Here is a 14346-nt window from a genome sequence, read left to right as displayed (position 1 = left end):
AAGTGATTTCAATTTTTAAAATATTGGGACATTTGGTTATTTCAATTTTTAAAATATTGGGACATTTGGTTATCAAATATTTTAACGTGAGTCTAATTAGTGACTTCATAGCAATTCGACAGATTAGTTTTGGAGTAGTCATGAAAAATTTTAGTGGAAAGAGGTTTATGGTTGTAGTTATAATTAGGGACGATGTTCGGATTTGGATTTAGTGTTTAGGTTTAGCAATTAATTAGTTTGATTTGGGAAAAAATTAGGATTACATTCGGATTATGGTTACACTTGTGGTTAAAATTAAGATTAGGATTAAGTTTATAGTCAGGGTTAGAGTAACGGCTATGACCGTGGATAGATTTAAGGTTAGGATTGTACTTAGGGTTACAGTTATGATTGGACTTACGAAAAGAGTTGTCATAGAATTAGAGAATAGGAGAAATATGAGATGGGCTTAGAATTAGGGTATATTCATAAAGAATTTTCAGAGGGTAGGATTAAGAATGTGGTTAGGATTAGTGGTTTAGTGCCAAGATCAAGTTTAGGGTTACATTCTGATTTAGAAGGTTTAACTGTATTTCAGTAATTCATTATCAATGCCTAAATTTACCTCATGTTCAGAAGAAAAATAAAAATAAAAATAAAAATAAAAAATATTAGTTTTTTTTTTTAAATATTGACTTTATTAAAAAATGAGTTAATTTAACTTAAGACTTATCAACTATGATGCACGGACACTGACACGGACATGGGACACGACACGACACGGGACACACCGACACGCGAATTTTAAAATCATACATGACACGGGGACACACATATATATAAAATATAAAGTATTTTTTAGATAAATTGTAATGATATTTTGATATTTTATTAATATTAAAATATAAATTAAAATTTTTAATTATTTTTAATGTCTTATTTTAATTATATCAAGTATTTAAAATATTTTGTTTTAATAAATAATAATATATACTATATCTAAATTTATTTTAAGAATATATGTTAAGAATAAAACTGGACACGCGGACACGTGATTGTATTTATGTGTGTCCAGGCGTATGCATATCCGGAGAAGAATTTTTTTTTTTTTTTGTTAAGATACGGTTGGACACAGCAGACACACGTGTTGGACGAATGTCGGTGAGTGTCGTGTCCGAAATGTGTCCGACACGCAGATACGATAACTCAGCGAAGTATCCGTGTTTCGTAGCTTATCAATAATCCGAAAAGTTCTAAAAATTTAGATTTAAAAAATGAGATATATATAATTAATTAACTAAGAATTTTTAAAATAGAGAGAGTATTTAAAATAAAATTTAGTGTATACAATTCTTTAGATAAATATAATATTAGGAAATAAAATAAATTCAAATGAATATAAAATTTTTTGTGGTTCTTAATCTAATAAAATGATGTTTTTGAGTTAATTCTTTGTGAAATGTATGACAGATATTGTACCAAGTCGGTTAAGTAAATATTCATGTTATAAATGTTAGTGAAGTATATACTGTGACTGAAAAATATAGATTAAATATTTGTATGATGGATTTTGTTAGATCATGCGTAAAATGTGTGAGCGTGATTAGAGTTAGTTAAAATATTGTGTGTCATAAAGTGTGATTGTTTGTGTATATATATATATGCACTAGATGAATAATAGAAGAGTGTGAGAATGTAATTACTAATTAACTGTTTAAACTTTTTTAATTTTTTTTATTAGTTTATAGTTTTATAATGGTTCAACTCTTTTTAAATTAAAAATTAATTAGTTAATTTTGTTCTGAATTCAATGGGATGTTGTGCAGCGTTATAGAATATTGGTATATTTTTTGGTGAAAACTCAAGTAAAGTGGACTTCATGTGAAGTTAATATTTGAGAGCCGTGAGATGATTTAACTGATTTGACTAAATTTTTATTTAACGGCTCTTAGGTATCAATTTCACGTAAAGTCGACTTCATCTGAGTTTTCACCATATTTTTTTATGGATATGAAATTATTTTTTTTAATTTAAAAATCACAAATTAGAGACTTAGATTTTGGGTGTGGTGAATTTAAATTTTTGGTTAGCATAGATTAGAGGCTTCAATTTGTGTGGGCCGGAGTAAATTTTTTTAAGTTGCAACAAATGAGTAAGATGGTTTTGAAGTTAAAAAAATTTTAAATTATAAAAATCTAAATTAGTGCTAAGAATTTGATTTCACCATGTTAAAAATTTGGAATTTTGATACTTTAAATTTTGTATTTTATTTTAGAGAATAAAGTATAATTTTTTACTATTTATTTTATAAATGAGACTAAAAAAATCAAGGTTGCGAGAACCGGACCGGTCAATAAACCGATGAGGTTACTGGTTCAATGGTTCACTGGTTCGACCGGGGTTCGACCGGAGTTCAACCGGTTTAATTAAATATTAAATAAAATTATTAAAAAATCTAAAAATAATTTTAAATATATAAATTCAATAATTTATAACTTAATAAAATTTAAAATTTCACGTAATAAATTATCCATAACTTAATATTAGAGGTTCACAAACAACTTCAAATATCAAAGTTTATAACTAAACAATTTCATAGATCATTAAGGAAGAGAAATATAGTGATACTAAGAATTTGAAAAGTACCACGTTCAACTCTTAATAGCAAGTTTAAAAACAGAGCAATTTCTAGAAATTTGGGTAGCAAGTAGCAGCAAAATATAAGCACATGAATCCAAAAATTGCAATTAACATGAGAAAAGCATGGATTGCATGTACAGAGGCAGCATCAAACTTAATTTCACATGTACAATTCAGCAAGGCAGCAGGTAGAATCAGGTCACATGAAACAGAAACAGCACAGTAATGATCACACCAACATCATTCAGCAAACAAGCAGTATTAAGCCATGTTGGATAATCAAGAACTGAGCAATTATCCGGCCTAGAATCCTCTAACCACAACCTAGCTTCCTAACAGCATATATATCTATCTATCCTAACAAACAGAATTAATCAGCAATCTAACAAAAATTAATAACAGAATTAATAAAAGAAAATAAAGAAACAGAGCAGGAAGCAGGGATGAGGCAGGGACCTGGAATGTAGCAGAGACAGACTGGGAAATAGAAAGGGGAAGAAGAGCAGAAGTAGTGCCGCCCAGAGTTGGTGGTGGCCGGCTGAGCTCGCGGCGGCGCAGAGGGCGGCGCGAGTGGCGGAACAATGCAGGGCAGAGAGATTCAGCTTCTCTCTGTGGCAGTGACGAGAGCTGAGTGAGGGCAGAAGCGTTCGAAGGGAGGAGGAGAGGCGAGAAGAGAAGAGGGAAGGTAAGAATGGTGGTCAGCTTGCCGGACGATGGGTCGCCGGAAACTGCTGTTGTTGGCTGAGAGAGAGACGAGGAGGCGGTGAATGCTGTTGGCTGAGAGAGAGAGGGACTGCTGGCGCCTGGCTGAGAGAGAGAGGGAAGTAGCGCCGTAGTAGGTTAGGGATTTGGGTGGGTGAGACTGATGAGAGTGAGGGAGAAGGGAGAAGGGAGAAGGGATGCCGTGGTGGTTGCCGTGGTCAACGCCGTCGCTGCTGTGGCCGTGGGATGCGGTGGCAATGGCGGTGGGATGCGGTGGCGAAGAGGGGCTGCTCGATCATGGCCGCGACGGTGAGCGACGACCCGCGACGGTGGCGCTTGCTCCGGCGTCTGTTTCGATACACGGCGTCCGTTGACTGCCGTCTGCAACAGCTCCAGCCTCGAGCCTAGGGTGGGAAACTGGGAATGTGAGTGTCTTGGAAGGTTTTGGCCTTTTGGGGGATTAGGGATTTTCGTGAAGTGGGCAAGTGGCTGTATCGATGGAGCTCTTCAGCATTTTTTAATTTTTTTTAAATTCAAACGACGCCGTTTTCATAACATGGGGGGAGAGAACCGGTGCTTTCAAAAACCGGACCGGTTTGTCCGGTTCGCCAGTTAATCACTGGTTCGCCCGATTTTTCCACCGATTTTTTATAGGGCGGTTTTGTAGATGGACCGGACTGGCTAGGTGACTGGTTTTCGATTAATCCAATTGAACCGGCCGATCCGATCCGATTTTCAGAACATTGAAAAAAATTTAAAAATGAGAGATCACACCTTACCTTCTCATGTAAAAATTTAAAATTAAAAAATGGAAGATCAATTTTATACCCATCCAAAATCGAGTCTTTGATTTGTGATTTCTAAATTAAAAAAAATTAATTCTATTTCCATATATAAGAAATATACCAACACTTCGTAATCCTCCATAATACACAGATTCATTACGAAAAAAATTAGCAAGTTATCCATTAGTTATAAATGTTTACATATCATGCATAAAATTTTTACATATCATGTATAAATTTTTATCTTTATATAATAAAAAAATAAATAATAATTAAAAAATTTGTATAAATTTTACATGTCAAAATGTCTAAATTTGTCTCTGAGAGTTGTATTCTCAAAATGAAAAAGTATAAGTAGACAATAATTTCTGTGAACAATGTGAATAATGAGTTAAATAAAGTAAAAATACATTACATTCTTAAATTACTCACCTAAATTTTAATATTAGGATAATCATCCATACACTTAATAAATTGAACATCCGTTGTTCATATCGTTCAAAAAGGTCATTAATTACCTAACACTGCTCTCTCAAAATTTTTAATTTATCTGAATTTTATGTAGGTTTCTATTTGAAAAACGACCCTCAAGAGATGAGTATTCTCCTCAGTCGATTGAAGGAAAAAGAAAGAAAAAGTTGAAATAAGAAAGAGAGAAAAAGCGCTCATAACTGGCATAATAAATTCTCGAAATTTTATGGAACCTATTTTCACCTTCCCCTCTATTGAGAATACGAATCAGTTATATTTACAACAAAAGTAACAAAATTATTATAAAAAGATTAAATTTATTTTATTTTATAATATTTTATAATAAAAAATTATATATTAATGTAAAATAATCACATTTTATAACCCTATATATATTTTGTTACTAAATATTTGACAAATTGTTATATAATAGAGTTTCTTGCATTCAGTGATTTACTCTAACTTGTTCTACTATTCATAGTCTTTGTTATGCTCCTATTTATTTAAGTTATAACCTGTATTCAACAAGCAAATTTTGAAAAATATCTAATATTAGAGATTTTGTTCTTTAAAGAGTTAAGCTCATACGACATGTCTCCTTTTTTATAATTTGTTACAACGGATTACTTTATACCTTATTTTTATATAAACTGCTGCATTTTATAATCTATGGTCTAATTCTTTCAGAAATCACAATACTTGTAGTAGTTTTTATTTTGCACACATTTCAATAGCGAATTACATGCATATTATAATCGGTTACATATAGATTAAAAAAATATAACTATGTAACCTATTTTTTTTTGAAAGGAAGAGCTCAACACAGCAAGTGGAGCATAGAAATATCAAACAGAAAAGTCGCAATTCTAAAGGAGTACCATATAAGAAATACTAATTGATGCCCCTGTCATCTTTGACATTGTCATCAGCAACAGAAGGGATCCACACCTATCCTTATAGTTCATGGAGGACTGGTAGATGATATCGTCAACCCATTTTTCTTCCTTCTGAAAAATCCGCCTATTTCTTTCCAGCCAAATATTCCAACAGAAACATACCATCTACCTGTTGCGCTCCTGTTTACTAGTTGATAACTTAGTCCAACATTGAAAATGTTCCTTTAGCGTTCCCGAGCATGACCATTGCCTTCCAACAAAAGACATCCATGCACACCACACCTGCCAAGAAAATCCACAACCAAGAAACAAGTGGTAACCAGATTCAACACTTTCATTACACAACACACAGACAACATCTTCCTGGTTAACCACTCCCAGCCGACTCAGCCTCTCCTTCGCATTGACCTTTCCAGTCAAGACAAACCATATGAACAATTCAACTCTAGGTGGGACTAAACCCTTCCAAACTGTCCTAGTAAAGCTGTAGCTCGCTATATCCTCCAAAAGCATTTCCACCTGCATCAGTTGCACAAAGGAGTTAGTAGAAAATACACCCTGTTTATCAAATTTTCACACAACTCTGTCCTCTCCCCATATACTAGATTAACCAGTCTTAATGTTTCATGCAACTGGTTCACTAAGTCCAACTTCCATTGGAAAGGCTCTCGCTTCCATTGGAAGTTCCATCTCCACTCTAACCCGTCCCAAAACCCACAATCCCTTATGACGGATCCTCTTTGGTTTGAAACTGAGAAGAGCCTTGGAAAAATGATCTTTTAGGGTCCCACCACGCAACCATACATCTTCCCAGAACCGAGTTCCTCTCTCATCGCCAATCTCTATAGACAGCCCATTGATCATCTTCTGTTTTAGTGTTGATCCTTGAACTGTAGTTGACAGATATCCTTCCATGGCCCCCGGGTAGGTAACACCTGGGATGACAACATCACATTGGGGTTGAGGTTGTTACAAGAGCATATCACCTTCTTCCATAAGGGGCAATCCTCCTTCGAAAACCGCCACCACCACTTAAAGAGAAGGGCTGTGTTACGCACCATGGCATCCCCGACACGTAGTCCCCCTAGTTTTTGGGGGGCCTGCACCACCTCCCACCTAACCATTGCCATACCAAACCTACCATCCTCCTTACTCCATAGGAACCTTCTCTGTAGGGAAATCAGTTTCTCTACAACAGCCTTTGACATTTTATACAAACTCAAATAATAAACTGGTAGGCTATTCAAAACAGATTTAATAAGCACCAGCTTGCCGGCTTTATTTAGAACCTTGGCCTTCCAAGTTCCAAATGCTCAGCTTCTGCTCCACTTTTTCTATAACGGGCTTCCAAGTCTTCATCAACCTCAAGTTCGCTCATAGTTGGATCCCCAAATATTTTATCGGAAGGGAGGCCACCTTACAGCCCAGCACTCTAGACATACGGTGTATCCACTGAACATCACAATTAACAAGAATCAGGCTAGACTTATCAAAATTAATAGTCAGCCCTGACATGAGCTCAAAGCAACGCAGGATTTTCCTGTAATTTTTTATGGTTTCTTCCTCCGGGAGACAAAACAGAACAGTATCATCCGCAAACTGAAGATGTGACCGCTCAACGTGATCTCTACCCACCAATAACGGTGAGATTCGCCCATTTCTTACCGCCTCCCTGAACATCCTATGCAGAACGTCAGCAACAAGAACAAATAGAAATGAAGACAATGGATTCCCATGTCGCAAACCTCTTCCCATGCCACAAACCTATTTTAAAAAGTTGCAATTGCATAAATTTTAAATCAATTTGATTTATTTATGTAATTTGTTCTCAACAAAATTAACTCTATCTCTATATATAAAAAGTACACCAATACTTCACTCACAATGCTGCATAACACGCCGAATTGAATCCATTTCGAAAAAAATTGGCGAGAAGTTATCCCTTCTGACGGTATATGCTCACAATTTGAGCAAACTCGGCCATCTTCGTACAGGGCCATCGGACCGAAAAAACTATGGTCCGGATAAACAATTTCAAAAAAGACCTCACACTATTATTATATTCTTTTCCAGCTGCGTCATTAGAATCATCGTTACACTTACCATGTTCAAATCATCTTTCTTAATGGGATATTAAATCATAACTAAGAGACAGCTACTGTTAACTCCCACTTCTACATATGCCGCCATCGCACACAGTGAGAATTCACAGAAATTCACGTAGAAATAGGGATGTGCATGGACCGGGTGAAACCGGATTTGATGTGACACAGACCCGGCTCGAAATATATACCGGGCCTATTTGTTAGACCCGAACCCGACCCTAGACCCGATGAAACCTATACACTTTCGGGCCACGATTATACTAGGTAAAAACTAGGTGAAAATCGGGCCGTTAACATTATATTACCTTGATACTTTCTTGTAAGTTAGCATGTAAAAATATCCAAATTTCCAAGACTCCAACCATTATTTGACATGGTAAAATTCACTTAGAAAAATATAATAAAAAGTAACTCATCTCTAAAATTAAAGTATAACCATAATCAATACTGATATTGCCTAATAACACCAAATATTTAAATTAATACAAATAACACAAAATTATGCATTAGTCTAAAGTCTTATGCATTTTAAACATAAAATATTAACTTATAGTGTTATATATAATGACTAATAACACAAAATATTAAGGTTTACAATACTTAAATTTCACATAATAATAGCCATCATCCATCACTAATAACACAAAATATTAATTGTGTATGATGACCGGGCCGATTTCGGGTGACCCGAGTTATGGCCCGGACCCGACCCGAAATAATGACCGGGTCTACTTTTGAGACCCATATCCGGCCCTAGACCCGATGAAATCACATCAAATTAGCCCCTAAAGTGTTCGGGACCGGGCCGGGCCGGGCCATGCACACCCCTAAGTAGAAATTTGGGAGATGATTATCCTCGATGGGTTGGTACTGAGGATTGAAATCTAGAAGATGCAGCACGTTCGGATCAAATCCATTTCAATTCCTCCACTTTGCTCTAACGATGACTTAACAAGAAAATCAAGAAATGTTGAAAGGTATCATGTGAAGGATTTGAATTAGTAATTCCAAGTAATTTACTAACTTAGGTTGACATTGAATTAGTAATTCGCCGATGAGTTATAGCTCAAATGACATAGTCTTTTCATACTCAATTAAAAAGTTGTGAATTCGAGTCTCCTATTTTTGGTAAAAAAAAAAAGAATTAGTAATTCTTCACATAGCTGCCGTAAGCCATACTCTTACCTTCTATATATCTCTGTCACTCACTGTCAGTCTATTTTATTACATTAATACGCAATATAAAATATAATTTGACTTTCAAGTTTGTTATATAAAATTCGATTGAGTTTTGACTACAGTTTCTTCTTCTTTCTCTTCTTATAAAGTCCTTTTCCTATTGCCTAATTTGTTCACCTTAAGTTAGAGAGCAAATGGGAACCCTAACGAAGAAGATTCTTTCTCTTTTCTTCATCTACCCTGTAATATTAGCTTCTGACTGCGAATTTTCTTGGTGTGAAAGCATGCTCATTCGTTTCCCCTTTCAACTTCAAAGCAACCAGCTTCAACATCCTTATTGTGGTTACCCTGGTTTCAAATTAATCTGCACCAATGACGCCAAAACAGTTCTAGATCTTCCATTCTCTGGAGAATTCTATGTACGCAACATAAACTATCTAACACAGCAGATACAAGTCTATGACCCTGATCAGTGCCTTCCAAAACGTCTTCTAAGCCTCAATCTTTCGGGTACCCCCTTCATTGCCATGTTGAGTCGCAACTACACTTTCTTAAGCTGCAATTCTCGCAACGCAGCGTCGCGGTCCGTTCCCATTGATTGTCTTAGCAATTCAACATATTTTGTATCTGCTGTGCCTTCAGGGGACTTGGCCAATAATTCATTGCCAGTTTCATGCAAAGTTATTGGAAGGCTTTCAGTTCCATTTTCAAGCACAACAGTTGTGAGAAATCTTGGTGATGATCTTATCCAAGATCTTCAATTAACATGGAATAAACCTGATTGCAGAGTATGTGAATCACAAGGAAAATTGTGTCAATTTGAGAACAATACCAGTGATAGAATTCGTTGCTCCGATGATTACAATACAGGTAAAGATTTTCTGTTCTTCATTCTTCATTCTCGTAGGAATCAAATAACATATTCATAGGACTAACACAGGAGAATTATTTTTACCAATTATTTTTTGTGGAAACTCAGGTGCAGTCGACTTCACGTGAAGTTGATAGGTGAGAGCATTAGATTAAAATTTAGTCAAATTAGTCTAATCATCTAACGCTCTTAGATATCAACTTCACGTGAAGTCGACTGCACATGAGTTTCCACCATTATTTTTATGTTCAAAAATGTTATTTGTACACCAAAATCAGCCACTAATATATTTGTGTATAAATACATATGGTAGTTTCATTTATTTTCAATATATATTGATATTTTAACATATATTTTATACGAGTAATGTTACATGTACATTAAAATTAACCATCAAAATCAGCTATCAATAATAAATACATGTTAGAATATAAATATACATTAAAAATAAATTAAACCACACATATATTTATATACAAATATATTAGTGGCTGATTTTAGTGACTGATTTTGATGTACAAATAGTATTTTTGATTTTATAATGGTAGTTGATTTTAGTGGTTGATTAGTTGTTTTATGTTTAATTAACTTAACTCCTAATAAAGAGAGCAAGAATAAACATGGTATTCATTTACATGCTCAAGTTACAAACATCCATTCCAAAAATTTAGGTCAATGGTTTACCATCACTAACGATAACAATGGGAGTTTTCTTTTTTGTTGGTTTGTTTATAACGGTTGACTTTATGATTTAATTTGCATGTTGGCATTAAATTAATGAAAAATTATGCTAGATTGCTAGGTAAAGTGACATCCGTACATATTCAAATAAAAAAAGTCAAATCATCGCTGCTAATGAATATGTTGATTTGTTTTCTCAATCAAATTCATCCCTATACATACACAGTAGTACAGTACTACTATATTACTAAATTTTTAATAGCAAAGTAACAAAGTCAGATTAGTAATTTAAACATTAAACCCACCAGCCTATTGCTTACCAATTCCGCTACGTTATCAACATCATTTCTGCTAACTTTTGTCAACTCTTATTTATAACTGTATTTAATAAAAATGTTTTTGTAGATATATCTAATAAAAATACTTTTCTAGATGTATCTCTTTATATATGTATTTAAAATATAACAATTAATTATTATTAATAATAAGTTAGTAGATAATATATTGATATCCTATACTTTTCTATTGCTTACCGTGTTTTATTATATTATTATTTTGATTGCAAGTTACTAAGCATACAATAAAAAACTTGCCTGTATCTATCAGCTACGTTACTTCGTTCTTATGATAAGATTTTACAATAACCAAATTCTATTGGTGATATCATAATTAGGAAAGGCTAGCCATCACATTGCTTTCTAAAGTTATATACAATCAGATATATAAGAATCATATATATAAGAGTAACTCAACCTATGACAGAAAGAGAATACATTACTAATTACTATACTCAGATATTTATTCATTTCATTTTAAAAAATAGGTATATACAATAAAAAGAATGATTTCATTTGCATACACTGTCACTATAAAAAAAATTTACATGATCAGTTAATTATGTACTATCGCATTAATAAAAGTAACTAATAATTATTAAATTTATTACTTTAATAATTATCTAAATGTATGAAATAGATTAGATGATTGACTGAAAATTTTTACCTGTCCGTGCATTAAGAAATAATTCCAATAAAAATATAACAATACTTAGTACTTTATTAAATATAACTGCTAATCGTCACCAAAAAAAAAAAATATAACTGCTAATCATTATCTAAATTAACAGCTAATTTTTAAATAGATTTTGATAGAATAATAATCATTACTGTATCCATCTAAACTTTAGTTGATAGTGTAAAAAAAAATGGAAATGTTTGGTAACCAAAGAAAATTAGTCAAAAACAGCCATAATTTGCCTTATTTAGCATTCATTAATTGTTGCGACAATTAATGAATGCTAAATAAGGTAAATTCTGGCTGTTTTTTTTGTCTCCCTAGCATTACCCAAAAAAAATCATTTATAGTTACAATATTACATTTATTTACAAATACAACTAAATTGTCGAATTTTATTTAGGGTAATGCTAGGGAGACAAAAAAAAAAAAAATAGCCAGAACTTGCCTTATTTAGCATTAATTAATTATCGCAACAATTAATTAATGCTAAATAAGACAAGTTATGGCTATTTTTGGCTGATTTTCTTTGGTTACCAAATATTTCCGTTTTATTCATATATCAATTCCTAAAATGTGTGTCCAAATGATGCCTAAAGATTAAAGTTGCAAATATCATTTCCTTATGTATTATGTTTATTTGGTTTGAATCTTTATTAGGTGGTACATCAAAGGGACTTTTAGCCTTCAGAATAATCACATTATGCATAATTGGACCAGCTTGTATCTTTGCTGTTGTGTTAGCATGCTGTGTGTACTACAGAGATAGAGTTTCCAATGCTAATGCTGCAAGGAGAGCACTACAATTAGCAGCAATAACACCACATCCTCCTGAACCTCCCATTACCACAACTTTGGGATTGGATGAAACTACAATTGACTCTTATGAGAAGCTTGTGCTGGGTGAGAATTTATATAATAATGCATATATAAATATTTCAATTTTGCCCAGTATTCATATGTTACTAGCTACTAGGTTACAATTACATTAGACATTTTCTAAGATTGTATATTTGAAAATTAGGTTTAATTAATTTATCAGTCCCTAATTTTTATAGTTTCATCAAATTTTTAATATATTATATTTTGTAACTAAGTCCTTATTATGACAAACATGTTAATAGAATATTTTGTTAAACAAAACTAAATATTCAATCAAGTATTAAGCAAGTTGGTTTTGTTTAACGGAATATTTCTTTAGTTTCAATGTATAGGGATCCAATTGAAAAGAAAGAAAAATATAAAGAACTAACTAAAAATTTAATGAAATTATAAAAACGGATAAAATAATTAAACTTAAAAAATATTATACTCAATACAAATATGTATATAACAACATCTTATGAACTTGAAAATAACATTATAAAAGGGAAAGTGATAATATTTTTTGCTTTCTTGTTATTATATCTATTATTTAGAACAATTCATTATATATAACATATCATAATTATTAATTAAGACAATGCTATAAAAGCTTGATTAAGAACATTATAAATATTCAATATCATGCTACATAGTAAAATTTAACTTTTATATACAGTCAATGTAGGAGAGTTTTATACAAACAATTAATCATGTACTATCACCTCAGTGAATATAACTAATTTTTAACTACATTACTTAAAAAATTATCTTAAATATATGAATCTAATTGGATGATTATATAAAATTTTGTTATATTAACAGTACTATGAAGATTAAACTCGACTTAATAATATTGCAATATTGGTGTTTACATTTTATTTATATAAGAAAATAATCATATTTGTATTATTATGGAACATAGGTGAGAGTAAGAGGGTGCCAGGACCCAATAATGGAACATGTTGGATATGCTTGGCAGAGTACAACTCCAAAGAGACCATTAGATGCATCCCTGAATGCAAACATTGCTTCCATTCAGATTGCATTGATGAGTGGCTTAGAATGAATTCAACATGCCCAGTTTGCAGGAACACTCCAACTCCATCCCCTTCATGATATCATGTCTAGTAGTGCACCTTGATTGCTCAATCATTAAAAAGTTGTATCTATGTGTAGATACCATTGCAAGATTCACATTTTATTTGTTATCTAATAACTAATAAGATGTCGATGGTGGCAACTTGTAGGGAATGTGAATATAGGCAACCAAAGGATGAAAAAAAAAATCCCGTTAGAGAGCCAATAAAATATTTGTACAATGTGTATAATAAACTATTTATTTGGTCTAATATGAGTTAAAAAATGAACATTCAGGATAAAATACTATTAATTTCTCAAACACAATACACCCATATTATTCAGAATAACCATCCGGATACCAGGGATAATAAACATATGATATGAATCGAACATCTCTAAAATCCCATTCTACACATTGTAGAGATACTCCATTAGCTCCCTATACTTCTTCAAAAAAAAACTGCTTCATATAACTACCCATTCTTTGAAAAACTGCCCTTCATGGCATTAGATATTATTCTTGTCAAATATATATACTTTAATTTTGTGTATAAAAATAACATGGCGCTAAATCATTTAGAGATAAAAAAAAACATTTTTTGTTTACATCAAATAATAACTTTAACATTTATAAAGGAAAAAAAAAAGGACGATAATGAAGTACTATATACAGTCGTATCGAGTTGGTTTTTGTTAACATGATATATATAATATAGGAAAGTTTTCAAGTGGTCCAGACCACTTTTCTGGATCTCTGATGATCCATGTACGGCCGGTAACGTTTTTTGAGTTTGTCCTGTAGCGGTTTGTGAAATTACGTTAATGTCCCTGAAGAAAGGCAAAAATGACGACAGGAGGAGTGCTCAGCTCAAAGGAAAAGTGAAGCCGAGTAGCCCCTCAGCAAGCTGGCGTAAGAGGTAGAGTGCTTGGGCTGTAATACGCTGTCGTTTTGGAAAACCCCATATGCCCTAATCTGATAGTGTGGTCTCACCCATGGAGGCTTCGAGGCCGTCTTCATCCGTCATCGTTTGTGTTGTTTGTGTATGTAGTTAAAGTGACGGTGGCCTTCGACTTGTGGA

General features: G+C 33.0%; 1 protein-coding gene across 1 annotated transcript; it reads left to right on the top strand.

The window, feature by feature from the left end:
- Positions 1–8889: 8889 nt before the first annotated feature.
- On the top strand, positions 8890–13568 carry LOC112729112 (putative RING-H2 finger protein ATL21A). Its single transcript, XM_025779475.2, has 3 exons — positions 8890–9627; positions 11984–12226; positions 13110–13568. The coding sequence occupies exons 1-3, from the start codon at positions 8952–8954 to the stop codon at positions 13301–13303; spliced, it is 1113 nt and encodes a 370-aa protein (XP_025635260.1). The 5' UTR covers positions 8890–8951; the 3' UTR covers positions 13304–13568.
- Positions 13569–14346: the final 778 nt, after the last annotated feature.

This window comes from Arachis hypogaea, chromosome 12, assembly GCF_003086295.3.
Source record: "Arachis hypogaea cultivar Tifrunner chromosome 12, arahy.Tifrunner.gnm2.J5K5, whole genome shotgun sequence".
Classification (NCBI taxonomy): Eukaryota; Viridiplantae; Streptophyta; class Magnoliopsida; order Fabales; family Fabaceae; genus Arachis; species Arachis hypogaea.
The sequence above is the reverse complement of the archived record's forward strand: the minus strand, read 5'-3'. Positions and strand labels throughout refer to the sequence as shown.